This window comes from Narcine bancroftii, chromosome 4 (genome assembly GCF_036971445.1).
Source record: "Narcine bancroftii isolate sNarBan1 chromosome 4, sNarBan1.hap1, whole genome shotgun sequence".
Taxonomy (NCBI): domain Eukaryota; kingdom Metazoa; phylum Chordata; class Chondrichthyes; order Torpediniformes; family Narcinidae; genus Narcine; species Narcine bancroftii.
In genome coordinates, this window is record NC_091472.1 from 254,555,295 (window position 1) to 254,575,811 (window position 20,517).

General features: G+C 41.7%; 2 protein-coding genes across 3 annotated transcripts in view; one reads left to right on the forward strand and one right to left on the reverse strand.

Annotated features, from left to right (window-relative positions):
* stam2 (signal transducing adaptor molecule (SH3 domain and ITAM motif) 2) overlaps window positions 1-12,558 on the reverse strand; it is a 53,421-nt gene extending 40,863 nt beyond the window's left edge. Inside the window, exons 1-3 of the mRNA XM_069934778.1 lie at window positions 11,941-12,558; window positions 3,115-3,199; window positions 571-646 (exon numbers count right to left, since the gene is read on the reverse strand). Of these exons, the coding sequence (XP_069790879.1) occupies window positions 571-646; window positions 3,115-3,199; window positions 11,941-11,980 (201 nt within the window). The 5' untranslated portion in view covers window positions 11,981-12,558. The remainder of the gene's footprint in view (window positions 1-570; window positions 647-3,114; window positions 3,200-11,940) is intronic.
* hacd2 (3-hydroxyacyl-CoA dehydratase 2) overlaps window positions 12,366-20,517 on the forward strand; it is a 103,413-nt gene continuing 95,261 nt past the window's right edge. Inside the window, exon 1 of one of the 2 annotated variants that reach the window (XM_069934779.1) lies at window positions 12,366-12,625. In XM_069934779.1, coding sequence (XP_069790880.1) covers window positions 12,489-12,625 — 137 coding nt within the window. In that variant the 5' untranslated portion in view covers window positions 12,366-12,488. The remainder of the gene's footprint in view (window positions 12,626-20,517) is intronic. The other variant, XM_069934780.1, reaches the window with a different exon arrangement.

The following is a 20,517-nucleotide window of genomic DNA, read 5'->3' on the forward strand; positions in this document are numbered from 1 at the left end:
ATCTCAGGCAAGATGAGCTAAAGAGGAAGAGCTATTGCACGTGGTGGACTTTATCGTGCAGCAAGTTGGAGGGTCCAGCCCAGGTAATCACAAGGTGTTCAAAGGAATCAATGATCAGGTGTGTACCAATGGGTGGGCAGAGTCCAACCTTGATTGGCAGGGGATGCAACCTCTGACTAGGTTCCAGAGAGGTCATGTGACCCTCCACAATCTACATTCCCGCCAGGTTCCCAGTGGAGGTCACATGACTCCACAATCCACACTTCCACCGAGTTCCAGAAAGGTCACATGACCATCCATAAACCACACTTCAACCACTTACAAACTTACACCTTACTGTGAGGCAATGTCCACACTTGCATCATCAGAGCCTAATTATGATTCAGCAACATCATCAAGAACTCAAGAGTAAAACATAGGAGAACAAGTTAACTTTTTCCTTTGGCTGAATGTTACAGAGACTTATTTCAGAATTTAGCTATGGTTTAGGGAGATGGAAGAACTTTTTTTTTTAAATCTTAAATTCTTGACAAGGAAATTAATGTTTCAACATTGAATGGGCCCCCTCACCGTTAAAGCCTTCATTGCCACGTGTGGATTTTTGTGAGTTATTCTTTTCATAATCGCCTTCAGACAATCTTTTGGCCTAAGGTTAAACAAACAAGATTATGTGTTAAAATACAAAAGTAAATCATGATTTTTTAAAAATAAATGATAAAATCAACATACTGTTGCACTCAGCTGGAAAAGCTGAACAGTTGTTGCACTTCAAAGCCATCAACAGGCCAACTCAAATTTTCAATTTTTCAATTTCATCACTTGCTTGTTTAATCACACATCTCTAAGAATCTCAGTCTGATCAATGTGTAAAGGAAGTTTAATCACGTAAAATAAACACCTAAGAGACATAAAAACCTACAATTTATTTACATTTTAAATAATTGAACCAGTAAACCAGTCAATGAAATACAATCAGCATCAACCACAAGTTAAAAAATATATACATTTTAGTTAAAATATATACATACAATAAAACATCTGCAATTAAAACCAACAAACTATTCTACAATGAACTGTTAAAAAGTGCTGATTTTATAATCTGAGTGCAGTACTACTCAGCACTGTGATTCAATATTCAACAGTCACAGCTTCGTTTAAAAAAGCTCTTTTTGAGCTTTCTGGTGCACGATCGTAGGCTCCTGTAGTGTCTGCCTGATAGGAGAAGAATGAATAGAATGTGATTTGGATGTGTTACATTTTTGATAATGTTTCTCTCACTGTTCAGGCATCATTCCTTATAGATGTTTTTGATGGTAGCCAATTGGATTCTAATAATCTGTTGGGCAGTTTTCACTACAAGCTGGAGTGCCTTGCGATCTTGTGCAATACAATTCCCATACAACACTGAAATACCACATATTAGCATGCTCTCAATGAACATCACCAGAATCGTAAAGAAAAAAAAAGCTGTTTCAGAGATTGAATATTCAAGTATTTGGATAGACAGGGACTTATTTGGGATAATTCATATGGCTTTGGACATGGATATTTGCTTCTCAGACTGGAGGTCTGTGACTAGTGGTGTGCCTCAGCCGACCACTGTTGTTTGTTGTCTAGATCAATGATCTGAATGATAATGTGGTTAATTGGATCAGGAAGTTTGCTGATTACACAAAAATAGGAGACGAAGAACATTTTCAAAGCTTGCAGAGGGATCTGGACCAACTGGGAGATTGGGCCAAAAAAAAAAAAAAGGAGGTGGAGTTGAATGAAGACAAGTGTGAGGTGTTGTATTTTGGAAGGGCAAACCAAGGTAGGACGGACAGCAAGTGGTAGGATACTGAAGAGTGCAGAGGAGCAAAGAGATCCTTCAAGGTGGCATTGCAGGTGGACAGGGTTGTAAAGAAAATTTTTGGTATCTTTGCCTTTATAAATCAAAGTGTTGAGTATAGGAGTTAGATGTTATGTTGAAGTTGTTTAAGACATTGGCGAGGCCAAATTTGGAATATTGCGTGCAATTCTGGTCACCTAACTACAGGAAGAATATCAATAAGATTGAAAGAGTGCAGAGATATTTACTAGGATGTTGCCAGGTCTTCAGGAGTTAAGTTACAAGGAAAGATTAAACAGGTTAGATCTTTATTCCTTGGAGCGAAGAAGAATGAGGGAAATTGAATAGAAGTTTACAAGATTATGAGAGGTATAGACAGGCTGGTTGCAAGTAGGTTTTTTCCACTTAGATTGGGAGAGATAAATACAAAAGGTCATAGTTTTAAAGTGAAAGGGAAAAGGTTTAGGGGGAACATTAGAAAAAAGTTCTTCACTCAGAAAGTGGTGGGAGTGTGGAATGAGCTGCCATCTGATGTGGTGAATGTGGGCTCAAACTTAAGTTTTAAAAATAAATTGGAAAAATACATGGATAGGAGAGGTCTGAAGGGTTTTGGAATCGGAGCAGGTCAATGGGATTAGTGAAATAATAGTTGGCACAGTCCAGAAGGGCCGAATAGCCGATTTTCTGTGCTTATAGCATTCTATGGTTCTATTAGTAACTTCATGTAGAGAGTGGTGGGAGTGTAGAACTAGCAGTCAGCTGAAGTGGTGAATGCAGTTTCAATTTTAACATTTAAGAAAAATTTGAACAAGTACATGGATGGGATGGGTATGGAGGGATATGGACTGGATGAAGGTCAGTGAGACTGGGCAGAATAATAGTTCGGCAAAGAGTATAAGGGCCCAAACGATTGGATGGATGGACACCTTTTGAAAACATCAAATTCTGCCCTGACTTTGAACACATTTTACATAAATTAAACATAATCTTACAGATACTCAGAAGGCAACTCTAATTGAATCACTGCAATGCAATCAGATGCAAGAAAAATTATCACTTTTCTATTTTTCTTTAATCAGGCCAACAAAGTTATTTAGGGACTTTTATTACCTGTTCAGAGCCACAGAGACAATGCAACAAGGGATATACACAGTACATTTGATCCAAGTGGCTCAATTGCCCAATCTGAGAAAGTTTTCAAAGAGGATGTGGTTAAAAAGTGATTAAAAGGAGAAAGTAAAAGGCAAAGAGAAAATAAACTAAAATGCATTTTTCATACTGACCCATTTGGAGTTGTCCCAACACGATCACAGATATCCATAATGAGGGTCCAGTCTTCACTGGTATTATGCTCATTTGTGGCTTTTTCTGGTTTTAAAAAAGAAATAAGTTGCATCAAATGTACAGCACAAAAGTTAGCCATGCAGCTCAAATGATCAACAATGACTATTTCCATTTAAATACTGAAAATTCAGGGAAGTAGATTTAAGGCAGAGTTGAGGAAGAATTGCTTCTTCCAGAGAATGATGAATCTGTAGAATTCTCTGTCCAAGGAAGTAGTAGAAGCTGTTTTACTGAATATATTTAAGACACAGATGGACAAAATTAGTTATGTAAATATTGGTTATACATCTTTAACTCCTATGAACCCTGTGAGACATGCTAAATTCCTCCAGCATTTCTGTTTTCACTACAATCACAGCATCTGCAGAGCAGTATATATCAGTGGTGATTGATGGGTGGATATTAAAGGGGGGGGGTGAAGGGGGAAAATGGAACTAGGAGAGGGAAGGGGAAAGAGATGGGAAAGGTGTACAAAATGAGAAAAAATTGAGGCAGTCAAGAGTGCAAATGGGAGAACACCAGAATGTGGGTAATTTGAAATTGGAGAATTTTGCATTCACACCAGTCGTGTTCTTCTCCCACACAATGGCCTGGCCACCAAGGCTTCTTCTCCTTTTGTTCACCATTCCCATCCCATCCATCCTCCCTCATCTGTTTTCATTGGGCTTTGTGCAGTCTAGTGAACAAGACATGAGCTGGTTTTAGCTATTGAAGTGCAGCAACATTTTTGAATTAGCAACAATAGCAACTTACAGTTAAGTTCTTTTAATGCAGGAAAATATCTCAAACTCCTTTATAATATAACACAAGCTGCATCTACCAGCCTCCATTTCCATCCTTCCTCCATCTACTCTATACCAAGGTAACCAACGTTTCGAGCCAGGGTCCTTCATCAAGAATGTTTCAGGTCGATTCCTGACAAAGGGCTAGGCCCCAAAATGATGATTACCTTTTACACCCTGTGGATGCTGCGTGACCTGCTGAAATACTCCAGTGCATTTATATATTGCATTCAACCCCAGTATCTGCAGAATTTAACTCCTACTCTATACTAACAATCCTTCCTGTTTCCTTGCAGTCCTGATGCAGGGCCTTGACTGGGCAAGTCAACTTCACCTTTTATTTCCACTGATGCAGTTTGATCTTGTCCGAGATATCCCCACATTATTTTCTTTGTACAAGAGATCAAGACTTGAGAAACTTTTTTTTTTTTTTTTTTAAAAAATGAAAAATTCTTTGAACATTTCACGAAAAAAAGTGTCCAAACTGCTGACACCGTTCAAATGATGTCTTCACTGGGCATTCCAATTTACAGAAATTTTGCAATTAGAAAACCATCCTGATGACACAGCAATTTCATGACATAGCAGTAGAGAACCTGGGTAACCTCATTAAATATCAAAATCAAAGCAGCAATCCAATCATGGTTTGCGTCAAAGGGCACATTCAACAGGCATTCCAATGTCAATCAGGCAACTCAACAGCTGCAAGCCTCTTCCTCGGGGAGAAACAAAACTGTAGGAGTCTTGTCCTGTACAACATTAAATGGGGCCTTGTCAGCACATAAACGGGATCAGAGAAAAGCATCTCTTTCTAAAGGTAGCACTGAACATCAATTCAGGTAAATTTAGCAGGACAAGGAGCACGCACCTCACAAGGTCCAAGGCACAAGTCCGGGGTCAATTACTAAACTTCTGACACAGAGATAGATATTCTGAAGTTAACATCATCACTACTCTGTAGCAGTAAAACTCCTGGCATCCAGCAACTATGGCAATTGGTAGATGCCAGATGTGAATTTACAGATGCTTGAGATTGCATGTGACATGATTAGTAAATGGTGAGGTGTGCCAATTTTAAACTTTTTTTTCCTGTTTATTTTCATTAATTAATTTTTCCTAGTAGTTTGAATTATTGAATTTATTAAAAAGAAAACACTGTATTTAGTATAAAAACAAATTAAAAAATAAAAGTTCTGGATAAAAAGGGTTTTACTATATAACATTTTCTATAGATAGTAGGAGGGATTAATTTACCAGTTTTAACATACAAAAGTGCTGGAGAAGCTTAAAGAATGCTGTGTGACCCGACAAAGCTTCTTCAGCACCTTTGTGTGTTACACTACAACCACACCATCTGCAGACATTCTTATTTAATTTAGAATCTGAATTTATTGTCGTGGAACAAATCACAAAATTCATTGTTTTGCAGCAGTAACAGTGAAAATACTGCTATAAATTAATTTCAAAAATAAATAAATAGTACAAGAAAAATCGGAGGAAAGTGAGGGAGTCTGAAATTTGACAGCAGAGGGGAAAAGTTGTCCTTATGGAGTGCTCATCTTCAGGCTCCCATATCTCCTTCCTGATGGATGGATGGTGGGGGTCTTTGTTTACACATTACAGTTAAAGCATGTTGGAGAGTTTCTAAATTTTGCAAGGCATGGGGTGGAGAGGGTGTAGAAGGAGTACACCTCTAGTCCCTTGAGTATCATCTAGGTTTTGCTTGTGACGATCACATAAACAAGCACCTTGGATTAGGTCATGGATGGCCAGTGTAACTCTGCTTCCATACCTTCAGGAGAAGTCATCAAAGGGGCAGTGAAACTCATGCCATCATTTGATCTTTCACACTGGAACATTTATCCATGATATACATTGTATATTTCATGTAAAATCTCTGGGATAATAGTCGACAATATAATTTAATGCACCATTGGCTTTAGATGATTTTGATTAGAAATGGCAGAGAATTTTCCACAACGTAGAATCATAGAACACCTCAGTCTATTATTCTGCCTTGCCTCCTTGATCTGCATGCTGACCATCACCCTCTATATCCTCCCTTCCAAGTACCTACCCAAATTTTAATTAAATGTCAAAATTGAGCCCACATTCATCAATTCAGCTGGCAGCTTTCACACTCTCTGTGTAAATGTTCCCTTTAAACATTTCTCCTTTCACCCTTAACCCATGTCAAGGTTCTCTTTACAGTCACACAACAGTGCATAAAAAAAGTACCTCAGTGGAAAAAGCCTCCTTGCATATGAAAGATATGGATAATTTTGTCTGTCATAATCCTTGTAAATCATAGAACATTACAGCACAGAAACAGGCACTTCTAGGCAATGCTGAACTACAGGTGCCTAACCTTTTATCTGGTACTTTGAACATTGGCAACCTCGAAAAACTGACTCTCTTCTCAGTAATGAAAACACCCAACCACCTCCCTCCTAGCCCCCACCATCCGACCTTGCAGGCTGTTTGTCGCCCACCCCAGGCTTCCATTCGTCAACCCCCCCACGACCCCTGGTTGTCCGTCACACCCCCCCTCCCCCATTTAACTCCCGACGCAGCAGCAGGGGTGCAGCGCTGCCAAGCCCAGAAGGCAAGGAAGATCTCCATTGCTCCCACATTGAACCAGCTGCCACCTGCTTCTCTCCCACAGGTGCTCAAGGCCTCGAGCCACCTTTCCATCGAAGGTAAGAGAGGGCGGGGATGGGAACGTGGGTCTGAGCCAGTTTTATTTTGATATTTTACCTTTAAACAAATGCTAGTGATATTATGGTCTTTATAGTCATTATTTATCTAAATTTATTTAATACCCCGCACCCCCTGTTTTGTGAAGTTTTGAAACATCACATTTTCTTAAAGGGACCGCCATTTTAAAATGATTCCGAAATCCAGAAGATTCCGAACAATGGCAGGTGTCTGGCCCGATGATCCCAGATAATTATGTCGAACCCAGTCCATAGCTCTCCATACTCCTCCCTCCCATGTACCTGTCCAAATTCTTCTTCTCTGTACTCGTTCAATCTTGTTGGTTTAACTGGTTTAAACAATTCAAATCTGGGCCTGTTTCTGTGCTGTATTGTTTCTATGGTCAGTGATATGGCATTTAATAGCTTGTACAAAGGATGGGGGATACAGGAGTTTACAAGGATGGGGTAAGGACAAGGCATCAAAGGAATCAAAAGAATTTTCAATTTAAAGGACACACAAGAAAACTGCAGATGCTGGAATCTGGCACAGAATCTGCTAGAGGAGCTAAGCAGGTAGAGCAGCATCAATAGTAGAAAAAGAATTGCTGTTGCTTCAGGTCTCAATTAATGGTTGCATTGATGAAGAGTTTGGATAGAAATGTCAACTGAACTTGCTTGATCTGCTGAGTTCTTCCAGCAGATTTTGGTTTGTTAAGATTTGGGAGAACATAGGCTGAGCGAGGCAGGAAGGACAGGATACGTTAATGATTGCGGTACAGTCAGACTGTGGGAAGGATGGGAGGAAGAAAAATAATGGGAAATCAGACTCCTGGGATGGCAAGACTGAGTCACACAGTGAAGTATTTGTTAGAATTTAGAAGTACAAGGGACCTCTTTGATACTTGCAAATTCCTAATGGGACTTGGCAGTCTGGAAGCAGGAAAGATGTCCGCAATAATGAGGAATCCACAACGAGGGATCACAGCCTAAAGAGACAAGACAGCAAAAGAGAACTACAGATGGGGAGCAGTGAGAAAAATACCTTGATGAATGGCTCAGGCCCAAAATGTTGCTACATAAAGTGCACTGTTTACGAGTTTTTCCAGCACTATGTTTCTACTAAAGACAGGGACAGGTCATTTAAGGCTGAGGTAAGGAGAAATAACCACTTAAAGGGTAAAGAATCCGTGGAATTTTCTAGCGTAGAAGGCAGCTATGATCAAACTACTAAATATAGTCAAGGAGCTCAAATTCAAGGAGTAAGAATGGCTCAAGAGATTAGCGGATATGGACAGAAAGTAGGAGCACAACCATGAGCACACTGAATGGCAAAGCAGTTTCAAAAGACCAACTCCCACTAATCTCACCATTAATCTATTTAAATCTATTACTGAAGTCTAGCTCGGAGTTCCACATCCAGAAACAAGGTGGCAAAAGTGGATGGAAAACAGGGAGTTGAAGGGCATTTCTCTGCTGAACGCAGCAGGAGGTTGTACAGAGATTTACTAGTCTGAACAGACATCAGAAGGGGATGGAGTAGGAGTCAAGATTGCAGAGGTTATAATAAACACAATCACAAAGAAGCCTTGATAGTGGCTATACTTTATGAGGCATTTGAGGTGATTCAGTATGTCACCCAGGACTCAAAAACTTTGACAGGTGTACCATGAAGAACATTCTGGCTGGTTGCATCACTGTCTGGTACAGAGGTACCAACTCTCAGGTGTGACAGATTATAGATATGTTTTTGGGAGATAAATTGGAGCAGGTTTTTTTTAAGTGTAGGTCACGTACAAACACTTCAAAACAGATCTCATTTAAAATACTGGAGCTCTGCTCAAGCTAGACAGGCTGGCTCCAAGAGCCTTTGCAAAAGCTTTGAAGAGTGCCCAAGAGACTTCACTAATGGATTGTTGTTTTGAAAAGCCACAGATGAAAAAAACTCGGAGGAGTTGATTCAAAGCCACAAGCTGTCTGGGAGTGCTGTTTGCTGTTCTGAGGGTCATATGGTTTTTGCAAGCAGAGAGAGAGTCAAATAGGAGAGAGAGAGAGATCAGTTCTGCAGTTTTTGCAGTCAGCAGCAACAGATGGGACTGGAACAAGGCAAGCTGGAAAGCTTGTGGGAAAACCCCATTTTGAAGACGGGTTGTCAGTGCTTAGATCAGCCTGGTCAAAGCCTTTGTGCCTATGATTCATATAAGACGAGAGGACTGGCTGCCTAATATTTGATTTGAAATAAGAGAATCAAAAAACTATGATGACTTGAAAGAAAGAAGTTATCATCTGGAAAACCCTGATGGGGCAAGTTTCTTTGGCAAGACACTGAAGTGCTTGATTAAAAGATATCAGTTGTGGGTGTCCAACGAACAACAAATCTCTCTCTGAAAACTGACAAGAACTTTCCTGAGTGGTAACCATTTACCTTTCAAGCACCAAAGCCTGGTGAACTTCATAAACGTTAAATTCTGTGCACAGTAAACTTGGAGGAATGAGAAGTGAGATTGGACTGTGAATCAAAGAACCTTTTAGAGCTTACATACACATTTCATACATGTGCGCTTAGAATTAGAAGGCGGTTAAGTTAGTTAACAGTGATAAGTTAAAATGTGATCCTGCTTTCATGTTTAAAGATAATTAAAAGCAACTTTTAAGTAACCATTTGTCTTGGTGAATATCTATTCCTACAGGGTTTTGGCATCCTCTGGGCTCACAACACAGGACAAGAAAAAAACCAGAGGGTTGTTAACTTGGCCTGTGACATCTCAGGGACCAGTCTTCACTCCATCTATCCTCAGGACACCCATCACCCAGACAATTCCCTCTTCACTCTGATACTATCGGGATGAAGCTACAGGAACCTGAAGATGAGCACCCAGAGGCACAAGGACAGCTTCTTCCCCTCTGCCATCAGATTCCTGAATGAACGACTAGTTTACTTTGACTTTTTCTTGCACTATCTTTTATTTATTTTATAAGGTGGATTATATAAATATTTGCACCTTGACGCTGCTGCAAAACAATGAATTTTGTGGCATGTACATGACAATGAATTCTGAAATGGCAAATTCAATACCCCTCAATCTGACTAATACTCACTCAACAAGGATCTGAGACCCAAACAATTAACTATTTCTCTTCTACAGATGCTGACTGACTGGCTGAATAGAGTTTTCTGGCTTTGATTCAGAATTCTAGCATCTGCAGTTCGTTCACGTATATTTTCTCTGTTTAACACTCATTCAGTTGTGCAACTATATCATCTAGGGCAGCCATTCTCAACCTTTCTTTGGCTATGGCCACCTTAGGATTCTACTCAAAGTTTATGGGACCCCTTCCCTGTGAAACAGTCATGTTTTGGTTTCTTATCTCCTACTGACTATGCAAAAATGAAAAATATATTTATGTTTCATGATATGAAAGAATCCAAGGCTTGTACTTGAATGTGCTGCTACATCCAGGGTCATCATTGAGAAAGGCTGATCTAGAGCACAAGTAAGAGTCCAGGAGAACTGGAAAAAATAAATCTAGATGCCATCAACATATGGAACTAAACCCTGCTTCAAATCTTGAAGAGTCATCTGTGGAATAAGATTCTTGAGGTCTCCAGAATATCCATTGCTAGAAAAGAGTTCATTAATATTATACAACAGTAGTACACACAAACACGTAGCATAGTTATTCAAATGCGGTTGTGATACATTGAACAGTAATTTTTAAAAATATATACTGCACTGCTGAGGGCACTTACAAGGACATAAAGGGTGAAATCAAGGAGTCTAACAAGAAGTTAGAAATTAAATCTGGAAAACAGTCTTCAAGTCTTTAAAGGAAGATGACTAAGAGTTGTGGGGGGGGGGGGGAGAGGGGGGAGAGGGGGAGGGAGAATGAGTAAATTGAGAACAGATTTTTCTGAAGAATGAAGATGCCAAACTGGAATGTACCATAACATCAAAAGGACCCGAAGGAAAAAAAGGAACACTTCAAAACACTTGGAAGTTAAGCAGATGGCATCTAACTAAAAGGATCCAAAACCAATAGGTTGGCATTGCTCAGGTCCCCTCCAAAGAGGGCACAATTGACAAGGATCAGATAAACCATTATTTTATAAAAATGCTAAATCTCTTGGAAATGTGCCCCAGGTGGCAAATCCTTACCTATTAATGCAAATAAAGAATGTACAAGATGATACAGCTGTTATATCTTTCTACTTTAAAGCTGGAGAAAGATGTGCAAATAAAGACTCAATCTTTCATTAAGATTACTTCAGATATGAAGTTAGTACTCTAGTGAACTATACTGTCTCCTTATTCATTGAAGGGCTCAGGCCCAAAACATTACCTCTTATGAATGCTGCGAGACCAGCTGAGTTCCTCCAGCATTTGTGTGTTTGTACTGCCTCTCAGCACATTTCTCCAAAATAAACACAGTACACAATACTCAAGATGTGGTTTCACCAGACCCATGTATTATTGTAAAAATTGAACATTACAGCACATATCTTCCATCCCACAATGTTGTGCTGACCTATATAAACCTACTCAACAAACTAAACTTCCCAACATCACACCCATAACCCTCTATTTTTCCTGCATCATGTCTAAGAGCCTTTCAAATGTCCCTATTGAACCAGCTTCCACCACCACCCCAGCAATACATTCCACCCACTACTCTGTGTAAAAAAAGTAGTACACACAAACACACATAGACTGATGTCTCCCCTAAACTTTCCTCCACTCAATCTCAAGGTCAGATGTGATGTTATGTATTTACTCAAGACAATACAATACATAAATCTGAAATGTTCTTTGATATTTGCTACTCTCACTCGGGGGAAAAAGGTGCTGACTGTCCACCCATCTATGCAAATATTTCCTTACTTTTGGAGGCTGACATTAATCAGGAAGGCAGATGTACTTGCTATGCAACTTTCCATTAACTTTAATATCTCAGGATAATCCTGCAGGACATTTCATTTAACAGAAGCACTTCAAAAGATAAGGCACACAGGTGGCTGTAGTGATGGAGGACCAACATCCAGAGACTCAAGGTAATTGGCAAAAAAAATCCTGGGAAATATCTCCACGGGAATAAATTCCAGTCGATCTTTACATTGGAAGGGCGATAGAAACACTACAAAATGGGAACTGGATACACTCTAGGAAAAAAAAGGAAGAATCTAGACGGTGACAATTTGGGGGTAGTACGGGTGAAATGGGCCGAAGGGTGTGGTCTCACTCTGTGATCATCCCGAAAACTAAGAGAGAAATGGTCTGCTGCAACTCACCGACATCTTGATCGAAGGGGTTGTTGGCGAAGAACGGCATGCCTGGGGAATGAGGGGGGGGATAGCGCCGGGATGAAGGGTTCGGTACCGCAGGAGGCCGCAGGCAAGGCCTCAGACTCTCGCTCGCTCTAAGCCCGCAGCGCTCGCCCTTCCGCCGCCCGCTGCCGCATCCTCAGGCCCGAGGCCTCGTCCAATAAATTGCCTCCCACTTGAATTGAATCACTGCAACTCTCGAAAGTGATATTCCCGGGAATAGATCAGAATCTAAATGGCGTCACAGAAGGTAGCAGAAATAAAATAAATAATCACTCCGGCGGTGGTCATGTGATTCACTTCGTCTCCGCCCCGATCTGACGTTCGCCCCACGCACTCAGCCTCACCAGGTGGCAGCACCGGCAGATTCTCACTCAGCCGCACTCGGCGGCAGCATCGCGAGGAGAGTCGAAACCCGAGTCAAATATCGCACATGCGCGTTAGGAGCAACATCGCGGGTGTGCAAGGCGAGCGGGTCGGAGTGAGGCGCCAGTGACGTCCGACGCCTGATCACCATGGCGGCGGCCGCAGCGGCAGGGAGCGGTCTGGAGCAGAAACGTGGGGCTAGTGATGGGGCGAACAAGAGAAGGAAAGGCCCTGGGCCCATCGCCACCGCCTACATGGTCATTTATAACGTCGTGATGACGGCCGGGTGAGAACCGGGTCCTTTCTGAACCAGGTCTCCGATCGATGCTGAGGAGAGCCGGGTTAGGGACCATCTCCAAATCACCGTATCTTTCGCATCGTACAAACCACGATTCGGAGCTTTAGTACCTAATATCACAATATATCCTATCGATATTGACCAATCGGTGCTGATACTCTAAATGTAACGTTCAATTTAGAAGTGTTGTCCTCGTCTTACAATGCAGTCCTAATTTATAGAAGAGCAAAGAGAAATTAGAAGGACTCAGCGGGCCAAGTAGCATTCATGGAGTGGAATGAATGGTCAATATGTCGGGCGATAATCCTTTCTCACGACTGGGTCCCTCTGACCTCTCTCTGCTCACAAAATTTCATAACTTGCTGTGTTTGTGTTTCTATGAAATTTATGGATGGTCCCTAAATCAGCTTGGCATGTTGCTAAATCGGCTGTAGAATATTGGCAAAGGGCAGGCTGTGTAGCAAAATAAACTGGTTAAATATCGCAATCGATGTGAAAGTTTACCTTGCCACATAAACCACAATTGCATCATTGGGTGAGGAACTGTAAAGGGATTGTAAATACCTAAAGGTTAAGCTCCAGGTTGAGTCGATGGTGCAAAACCAAGGAGATGATTGTGGAAGTCAGGAGAATACGACCCAGTCCTCATCGAGGGCTCAGTAGTTGAGTGAATCAAGTACTTCAAATTTCTGGGTGTCATCATTTCCGAGGATCTGCCCTGGACCCTCTGCGTTGATGCAATCACAAAGAAGGCTCGCCAGCGAATATACTTTGTGACTTGTCTGAGGAGAATCAGTTTGCTACCAAAAACTCTTGGAAACTTCCACAGGTGTATTGTGGAGAGCATTCTGGCTGGTTGCATCACTGTCTGGCATGGAGGCACCAACTCTCAAGAGAAGAATAAACTCCAGTGGGTTGTTGACTCAGCCTGCGACATCACAGACACCAATCTTCACTCCTTCAAAGTCATCAACAAGAGGCAGCGTCTTAAGAAAGCAGCCTCTATCCTCAAAGGCCCCACCACCCCGGCCATGCCGGGGAGTCTAAAGATGAGTGTTCAGTGGCAGAAGGACATCTTCTTCCCTGCTGCCATTAGATTCCTGAATAATCAATGAACCAAAGACGCTGGTTTACTTTTCGTGCACTGTTATTTTTATTTTTTATAGTAATGTTGTAAGATGGTTTATAATATGAATGTTTGCTCTCTGATGCTGCTGCAAAACCCCGAATTTTGTGACTTGTTCGTGACAATAAATTCTAATTCTGAAGAAGGTGAATGCAATGTTGTCATTCATATCTGAGGAATAAGATACAAGAGCAGGGATGTAATGTTGAGACACTATAAGACATTGGTGAGTACTGTGTATAGTTTTGGGTGCCTTATTTGAGGAAAGATGTGCTAGCATTGGAGAGGGTTCATAGAAGGTTTAATAGAATGATACCAGGAATGAATGGGTTAGAATGTGAGTGATGTTTGTTGGCTCTGGGACTGTACGTGTTGTGAGTACAAAGTATGGGGAACGACCTGATAGAGAAGACTGTTTTGTCGGGTTGTACTTGTGCAATCAGATGATAATAAACGATAGAAACATTTTGAACAGGGTAGATGCAGCAAGCTTGTTTCCCGTGGTCGGGGAGTCTAGGACAAGAGGGAACAAATTCAGGATTAAGTGGTGTCAAATTAAAACAGATGCAGAAAAAATTATTTAGCCAGAGGTTTGTGAGTCTGTGGAATTTGTTGCCGTAGGTGGCTGAGGAAGCGAGGTCATTGGCTGTATTCAAGGCAGAGGCTGACAGGTATTTGATTAGTCAGGACATAAATTATTCCAGGGAGGAATCTGGGGATTGGGGCTGAGTGGGTGGATAGATCAGCTCATGATAGAATGGTGACGCAGACTTGATGGGCCAACTTCTACACTTATACATTATGAAATATCCAGCAGGTTGCTAGCATCCATAGCTAGCGTTTCAAGTCGATGGTTTGTTTATTATCTGTTCTTCCAGCATTTCTGCATTTTTTTTTAACCACAATCACAGTGTCTGCAGTCTTTCAATCTATTCATTATTTCCTAATTTTTCTATTTGGTTTGCTATTCCTAGAATAGGCAATTGTTTGCATTTTGACTATTCTTGAATTGTTGGACTTTCCTGTTGAGGCTGTGTAGGCACAAATTGCTGTCAAATCTCACTATCACACAGTAATCTATTAAGATTGTGCACCTACGTTTTTTTAAAATAGAAGTAACTTTTGTCCCTTTGCAGGTTTACATTTCTACTTTTTAAGACAGCAAATTGCTCTGACACAGCTTTGCTGGCTGCTAAAGTAAGCTTCCTACTGAACAGATTTGGCAGGCTCAGATGTGAAGAAAAAATAGAGTGAAACTGGGATTTGACCCAGACAGATGAAGGCCATATACTTGTCACTAACTGTGGGATGTGGGAGAATTGCTTGATTACCTGTTCCTGGATGTATTGGTATCTGCTGAAAGAGTGCAAATTCAGTAGCATTCTAACAGTTATTCCTTGGGGAAAGAGAAACTGAAATGTTTAGATTATTGCTATTTATAACTCTTCCTGCCACAGCACCTACATATAAAAATCTATCACGGTGCAATTATGTGACCATTTAAATGTGAAGGACTAACTACAAATCACAGTATGAGCACTCAGTATTAAGAGTAGGGGAAATGCATAAAAAAGATTGCTTTGTAAGGAGGAAAAAGGAAAGGAAATGCAAATATGTTGTATATTAAGTGTCATTCGTAACATTATTGCCAAAGGTCTTTACAAGTCATGCAAATGTTTGGAAAGGTAGCAAGCTTGCACAAAAATAATTCAAGACTGTTGCAATATAGCAAACTCCTGCAAAACAAAGGCATTCTTAGAGAGATAGTGTTTGGGAGGGGAGACTTTGGATTTGGAGAAATGTCCCTGTGTCTGGCAGCATGAAGTTCTGGGAAGCAAATGGGTATCTTGAAATTATGGTACAATTGTCTTTATTTCCCAAGCTGCCAACCTGAACTACGAAACAGACTAATTCCCTGAACTGAAAAGTGGCCAGTTTTCGCTACATTTCTACTTTATTTCCTGTATTTTCATCATTCAAAAAATCCATCATTATTATCATCATGCAAACTGACCTCCTCCATCAACTCTGTCAATGCCTTCTGTCTCAGGAAATTGTCAGCATGGTAAAGGACCCATCCCACTCTAGCTGGACTCTCTCTCCCTCCCTCCCTTAGATCAGGCAGAAGAGAGATGAAGTTGAAATGACTAAATTCCAAATTCAAGAACAGTATCTTTCTTGCTGTTAACATACTCTTGAATGAACCTCTTATTGGTAAAAGATGTACTGTTTTATGTCTGTGTTTATATCCTGCATTTTGTATTTGTCATACTGTACACTGCACTCTTTGACTTAGTGTAACAATGTCCCCTGCACTGTTATTTTATTATTGCATTACCTGCTTCACTTCAGTTCTGCTCTGTCTTCTTTTTGCTGCCATCTTTATGTAGCTGTACCCTCAAGTCCCTCTTCTCCAAAACACTCTGAGTCTTGCTGTTACCAGATTAAGTCCTGTCATGATTTGGTTTACCCAAATGCAGCACTTTGACCTTCCCTGAGTTTAACTGCATCTGCCATTCTTTAGCCCAGTTTCCCATCTGGTCTAGATCTGGTTGCAAACTGAGGTATCCTTTACTGTCCAGTGTGGCATCATCAGCAAATTTACCTTGCCCAAACACCCTTGCCCAAAACATTTTTGTATGCCTATATTACAAAAAGCCACAATCCTAATACTGAACCTTGAGGCTCTTCAGTGGTTATGGTCCTCTAGTATGAAAAAAAAACTACTCTCTACAACCATCTGTGACTCTTATCACTGAGCCAATTTTTTTTTAAAAATCCAGTTCATGAGTTGGCCTCCTCTCCTCTGTGCCCTAACCTTCCATACTATCCTACCATACGAGGACATCAAAAGCTTGACTAAAATCCATATAAATGATATTAATTACCTTGCCCTTATCTACTCTCTTTGGTAACGCTTTAAAAAAATTGTATCAAGTTTGTGATACTCTATTTCGCACAGACCAATCTATGCCAGCTCTCCTTAATTTTCCCAGGGCGATCCAAATATTGATAGACCCCATTTCAGAATCCTCTCCAGCAGTTTTCCCTAACACTGATGTCAAACTAAATTATCTGTAGTTATCCCAGGACACTGCACAACCAATTAACTGGGATGCCAGTGGAAAAGGGGGTTGTAGTCCTCCTTATTTCCATCTTCATTATGCTTAATGTATGCTAATAGAGAAATGTGCTCTATTTCTGTTTACTACTATATTTCTAAATGTAATACAGTACATTTCCGATTATCCAAAAACCACTTAATCGAAAATCTGATATCTGAAAAAAAATTTCGGCACAGCAACATTACATCAAAAGTTGGAAAAAAAAAATTCATCCAATGTGCTCATGTAGGGCTCTGACGTTCTGTTAGCCCCAGTTTGGTAACAGTAGAGCACAGAACTAGCTGGGAAGACAAATGCTGAACAGCTGGATGCCTGCTCAGAGAAGCAGGCTGGAATCTAGAGCCATCAGTAAGCAACTGGAGGAAGTCAATGGGTCAGGCAGTGCATGGGGAGATTGTCCCCATTTCAGGTAACTCCCTCCCCTCTGTCTTTCCATTTCTTCTTCACCCTCCACTGTACTTGGTTCCAAAGTTGGCTTTAGAACAAATCTAAATTGAGGGGCATTAGGATACCCATGGCGGTGGGGGGGGGGGACACTGATTTTTCGGCGGTGGAGCATCAGACCGGGGAAAGTGGTGGTAGTGGCAATGTCGGACCTAGGGGGTTGGCACCGACGTCAGATCAGGGGTGGAGTGGCGGCAACAGCATTAGACCAGGTGGGTGGGGACACAATAACTCATTTGGGGGGGGCATGGCCTGCAAATGCACCCCCCTCCATGACGCAAACCCTGCTTGGTTCTCCACTGTCCCGGTATCATCAAGGAGAGTGGCCTTCCAGGCAGGAGTGGGAACCTCAGGCTCCCGGGCAGGATCTGCATTGGCAGTATGGAGGTGTCGGGGATTGGTGGCACAAGAGGGGACCTTGGTCTCTTGGCAGGATCGGCAACGGCAGTGGGAGGTGTTGGGGATTGGCAAAAGCCGATACAAGTATTTTGCTGATCCTACTGAGCTGCTTAAAGCCATTTCTCAGTTATCCAAAAAATGCAGTTAACTAATATACGTCCGGACCTGAGCATTTCGGATAAGCAGAAACGTTTTGTATTTGTATAATTCCTCTGTTTGGCTCAGATCTGGATACTTTCATGCTTTATTTAGAAACTACTTCTGCATAAGTAGCTAATTAGATTGTTGATCATTGTGCCTTTAATGAGAGAGAAATTGTCTGTGCTGTGTGAGGAAAGATAGATTTACCTTTATTAATCAGGCCAGAGAATCTGACCCAATTATTTCTGCATTGACTGCAGCATCACTGACCTGATCTACTTTTTCCTCGTGCATTTCTATTTAGGAGTGTGCCGAGGGATAGCCCTGGCTCCAGTACTGCCATATTCTGCCTCTGATCCATTGCTTCAAATAAAGGAGACATTTTGTGTTCTTTCACAAATGGATTTGAGAACTTGTCACCAATCTCGAGTGCTGACTCAACCCTAGCTATCTCCCTTGTAATTTGGCTACAATCCAAAAAGACCTCAGGTGTGGCTTCAAGATATTACTAGGAACTTTATGCTAATATAAAATCTTGGAACTCCGTTTGTTGGCTGCCTTTTCTAGACAGCAAAAGATGGAGGGGATGGAGATTTGCGTGAATCTTTGAGCTACATTCATCACCTTCTTTCCTCTGGAGCAGAGAGCTCCCTCAGCGTGCTGTGATTCATCCAGCTAAGATGCTTTCGAAGAAGTACCTGTAGGAGCTTTTAAAGGGAATGGGAGTCATCCCAAGCATCCTTGGGCTTCTAAGGAAGTTGTGGTTTATATTCAAGAGCAGAGAGGTCATGTTGCAACTCTACAAATCTTTGGTGGACCACACTTGGAGTATTGTGTTCAGCTATGGTCACCTCATTATAGGAAGGATGTCAGGTAGCTATAGAGATTTACCAGGATGTCAGCTGAATTGGAAAATAAGTCATATCAGGCAAGGGACTTTTCTCTTTGGAGGGTAGAAGGATGAGAGGAGACTTAATAGAGGTCTATAAGATTATGAAAGGCATAGATAGGGTAGACAGCCAGCACCTGTTTCCCAGGGAAAGAATATCAGGAAGCATACAGGAGGTAGATAGATCAGCTCATTGAATGGTGTAATGATGACAGCAACCTTGCACTCAATGTCAGCAAAACCAAGAAGATGATTATGGACTTCAGAAGGAAGTCAGGGGAACACGACCCATTCCTCATTAAGAGCTCAGTAGTGGAGTGGGTCAATCACTTCAAATTCTGGGGTCCATCCCATCCCAACCCAGAAAAGTCAAGAGAAGAAAACAGCCAAAGCACTGCCTCCCGTGATGTTACAAACCATAAACCCCTGATGTATGTTTTATATCTTTGTGTGAATATCCTGAGTGTGGTGTAATTGTGATTGGTTGGAGAATAGGAAGGAAGGGAAAGGGAAGGAAAAAGCTTGAACTCTACAGGATATTTTGTATAAAATTGACAATTGTAAATTGCAATTGATACTGTTAATATTAACATTGACAATGTTGATAACTGATCTTAAGTTCGGAAAATCTTAAATAAAATATTCAAAAAAAACTTCAATTCTTGAATGTCAGCATCTCTAAAGTTCTGTCCTGGAGCCTCCAAGTTGATGCAATCACAATAAAAGGCTCGCTGGCAGCTATACTTTGTGAGGTGTCTGGGAGATTTGGTACGTCACTGAAAACTTCCACAGGTGGACCGTGGAGAGCATTCTGGCTGGTTGCCTCACTGTCTGGTATGGAGCCGCCAACTCTCAGTACAGGAATAAACTCCAGAGGGTTGTTCACTTGGTCTGCGATATAACAGGCACCAGACTTCACTTCATAGAGGACATCTACATAAGGCGGTGTCTTAAAAAAAGCAATCTCTATTCTCAAAGACCCCCGCCACCCAGGCCAAGCCCTCTTCACTCTGCTGCTATCAGGAAAAAGGTACAGGAGCCTAAAGTTGAGCACTCAATGGCCCAAGGACAGCTTCTTCCCCGCTGCTATCAGATTCCTGAATAATCAATGAACCAAAGACACTGCCTTACTTTTCATGCTCTACTATTTTTATTTTTATTTTGTTTATAGTAATGTTGTAAGATGGAAATATGGCGGCACTGCCAGAGCCGCTGTAGTGGCAGCACTTCCGGTGGTGGGGACCCATGGGGAGCGAGGGAGCAGAGATGTAGCGATCCAGCTGCCCAGTCGACTCCCCATCAGCTCCACGTGGGCTTTGAATGGCCTGTTGAGGGAGCCAACAGTGGATTTTATTTGAGATCACGCGACTGTGAGTCTGTGTCCAAGATGGCAGCGCCTATTGATCAGCAGCAGCTACAAGGGACTGCAGACTCGGGGGAAGTGGAGGACTGGAGCAGGGCACCAAAAAACAGGAAGACCAACCCGTGTCTGAGAAGGAGAAGCAGAGGGACAACCCACAGGAATGTGAGGGACCAGTGAGGGGAGCTCTGCAGTGAGCTGTTGGTGATTCAGGGTGAGGAACCCATGGTAGCTGCAGGCTGCTGACGGGAGACTCACGCCGGGCTGTGGACTGCTGGAAACTGCCTCTAACTGGCAGGAGGGATACCAGGTATCGGAACTGGCATGCGAGGAGGTGCCAAGGGTTTTGAAAAGTGTCCCTGACCATGTTGGAGGTTTGGATCTGGAGCTCGAGTT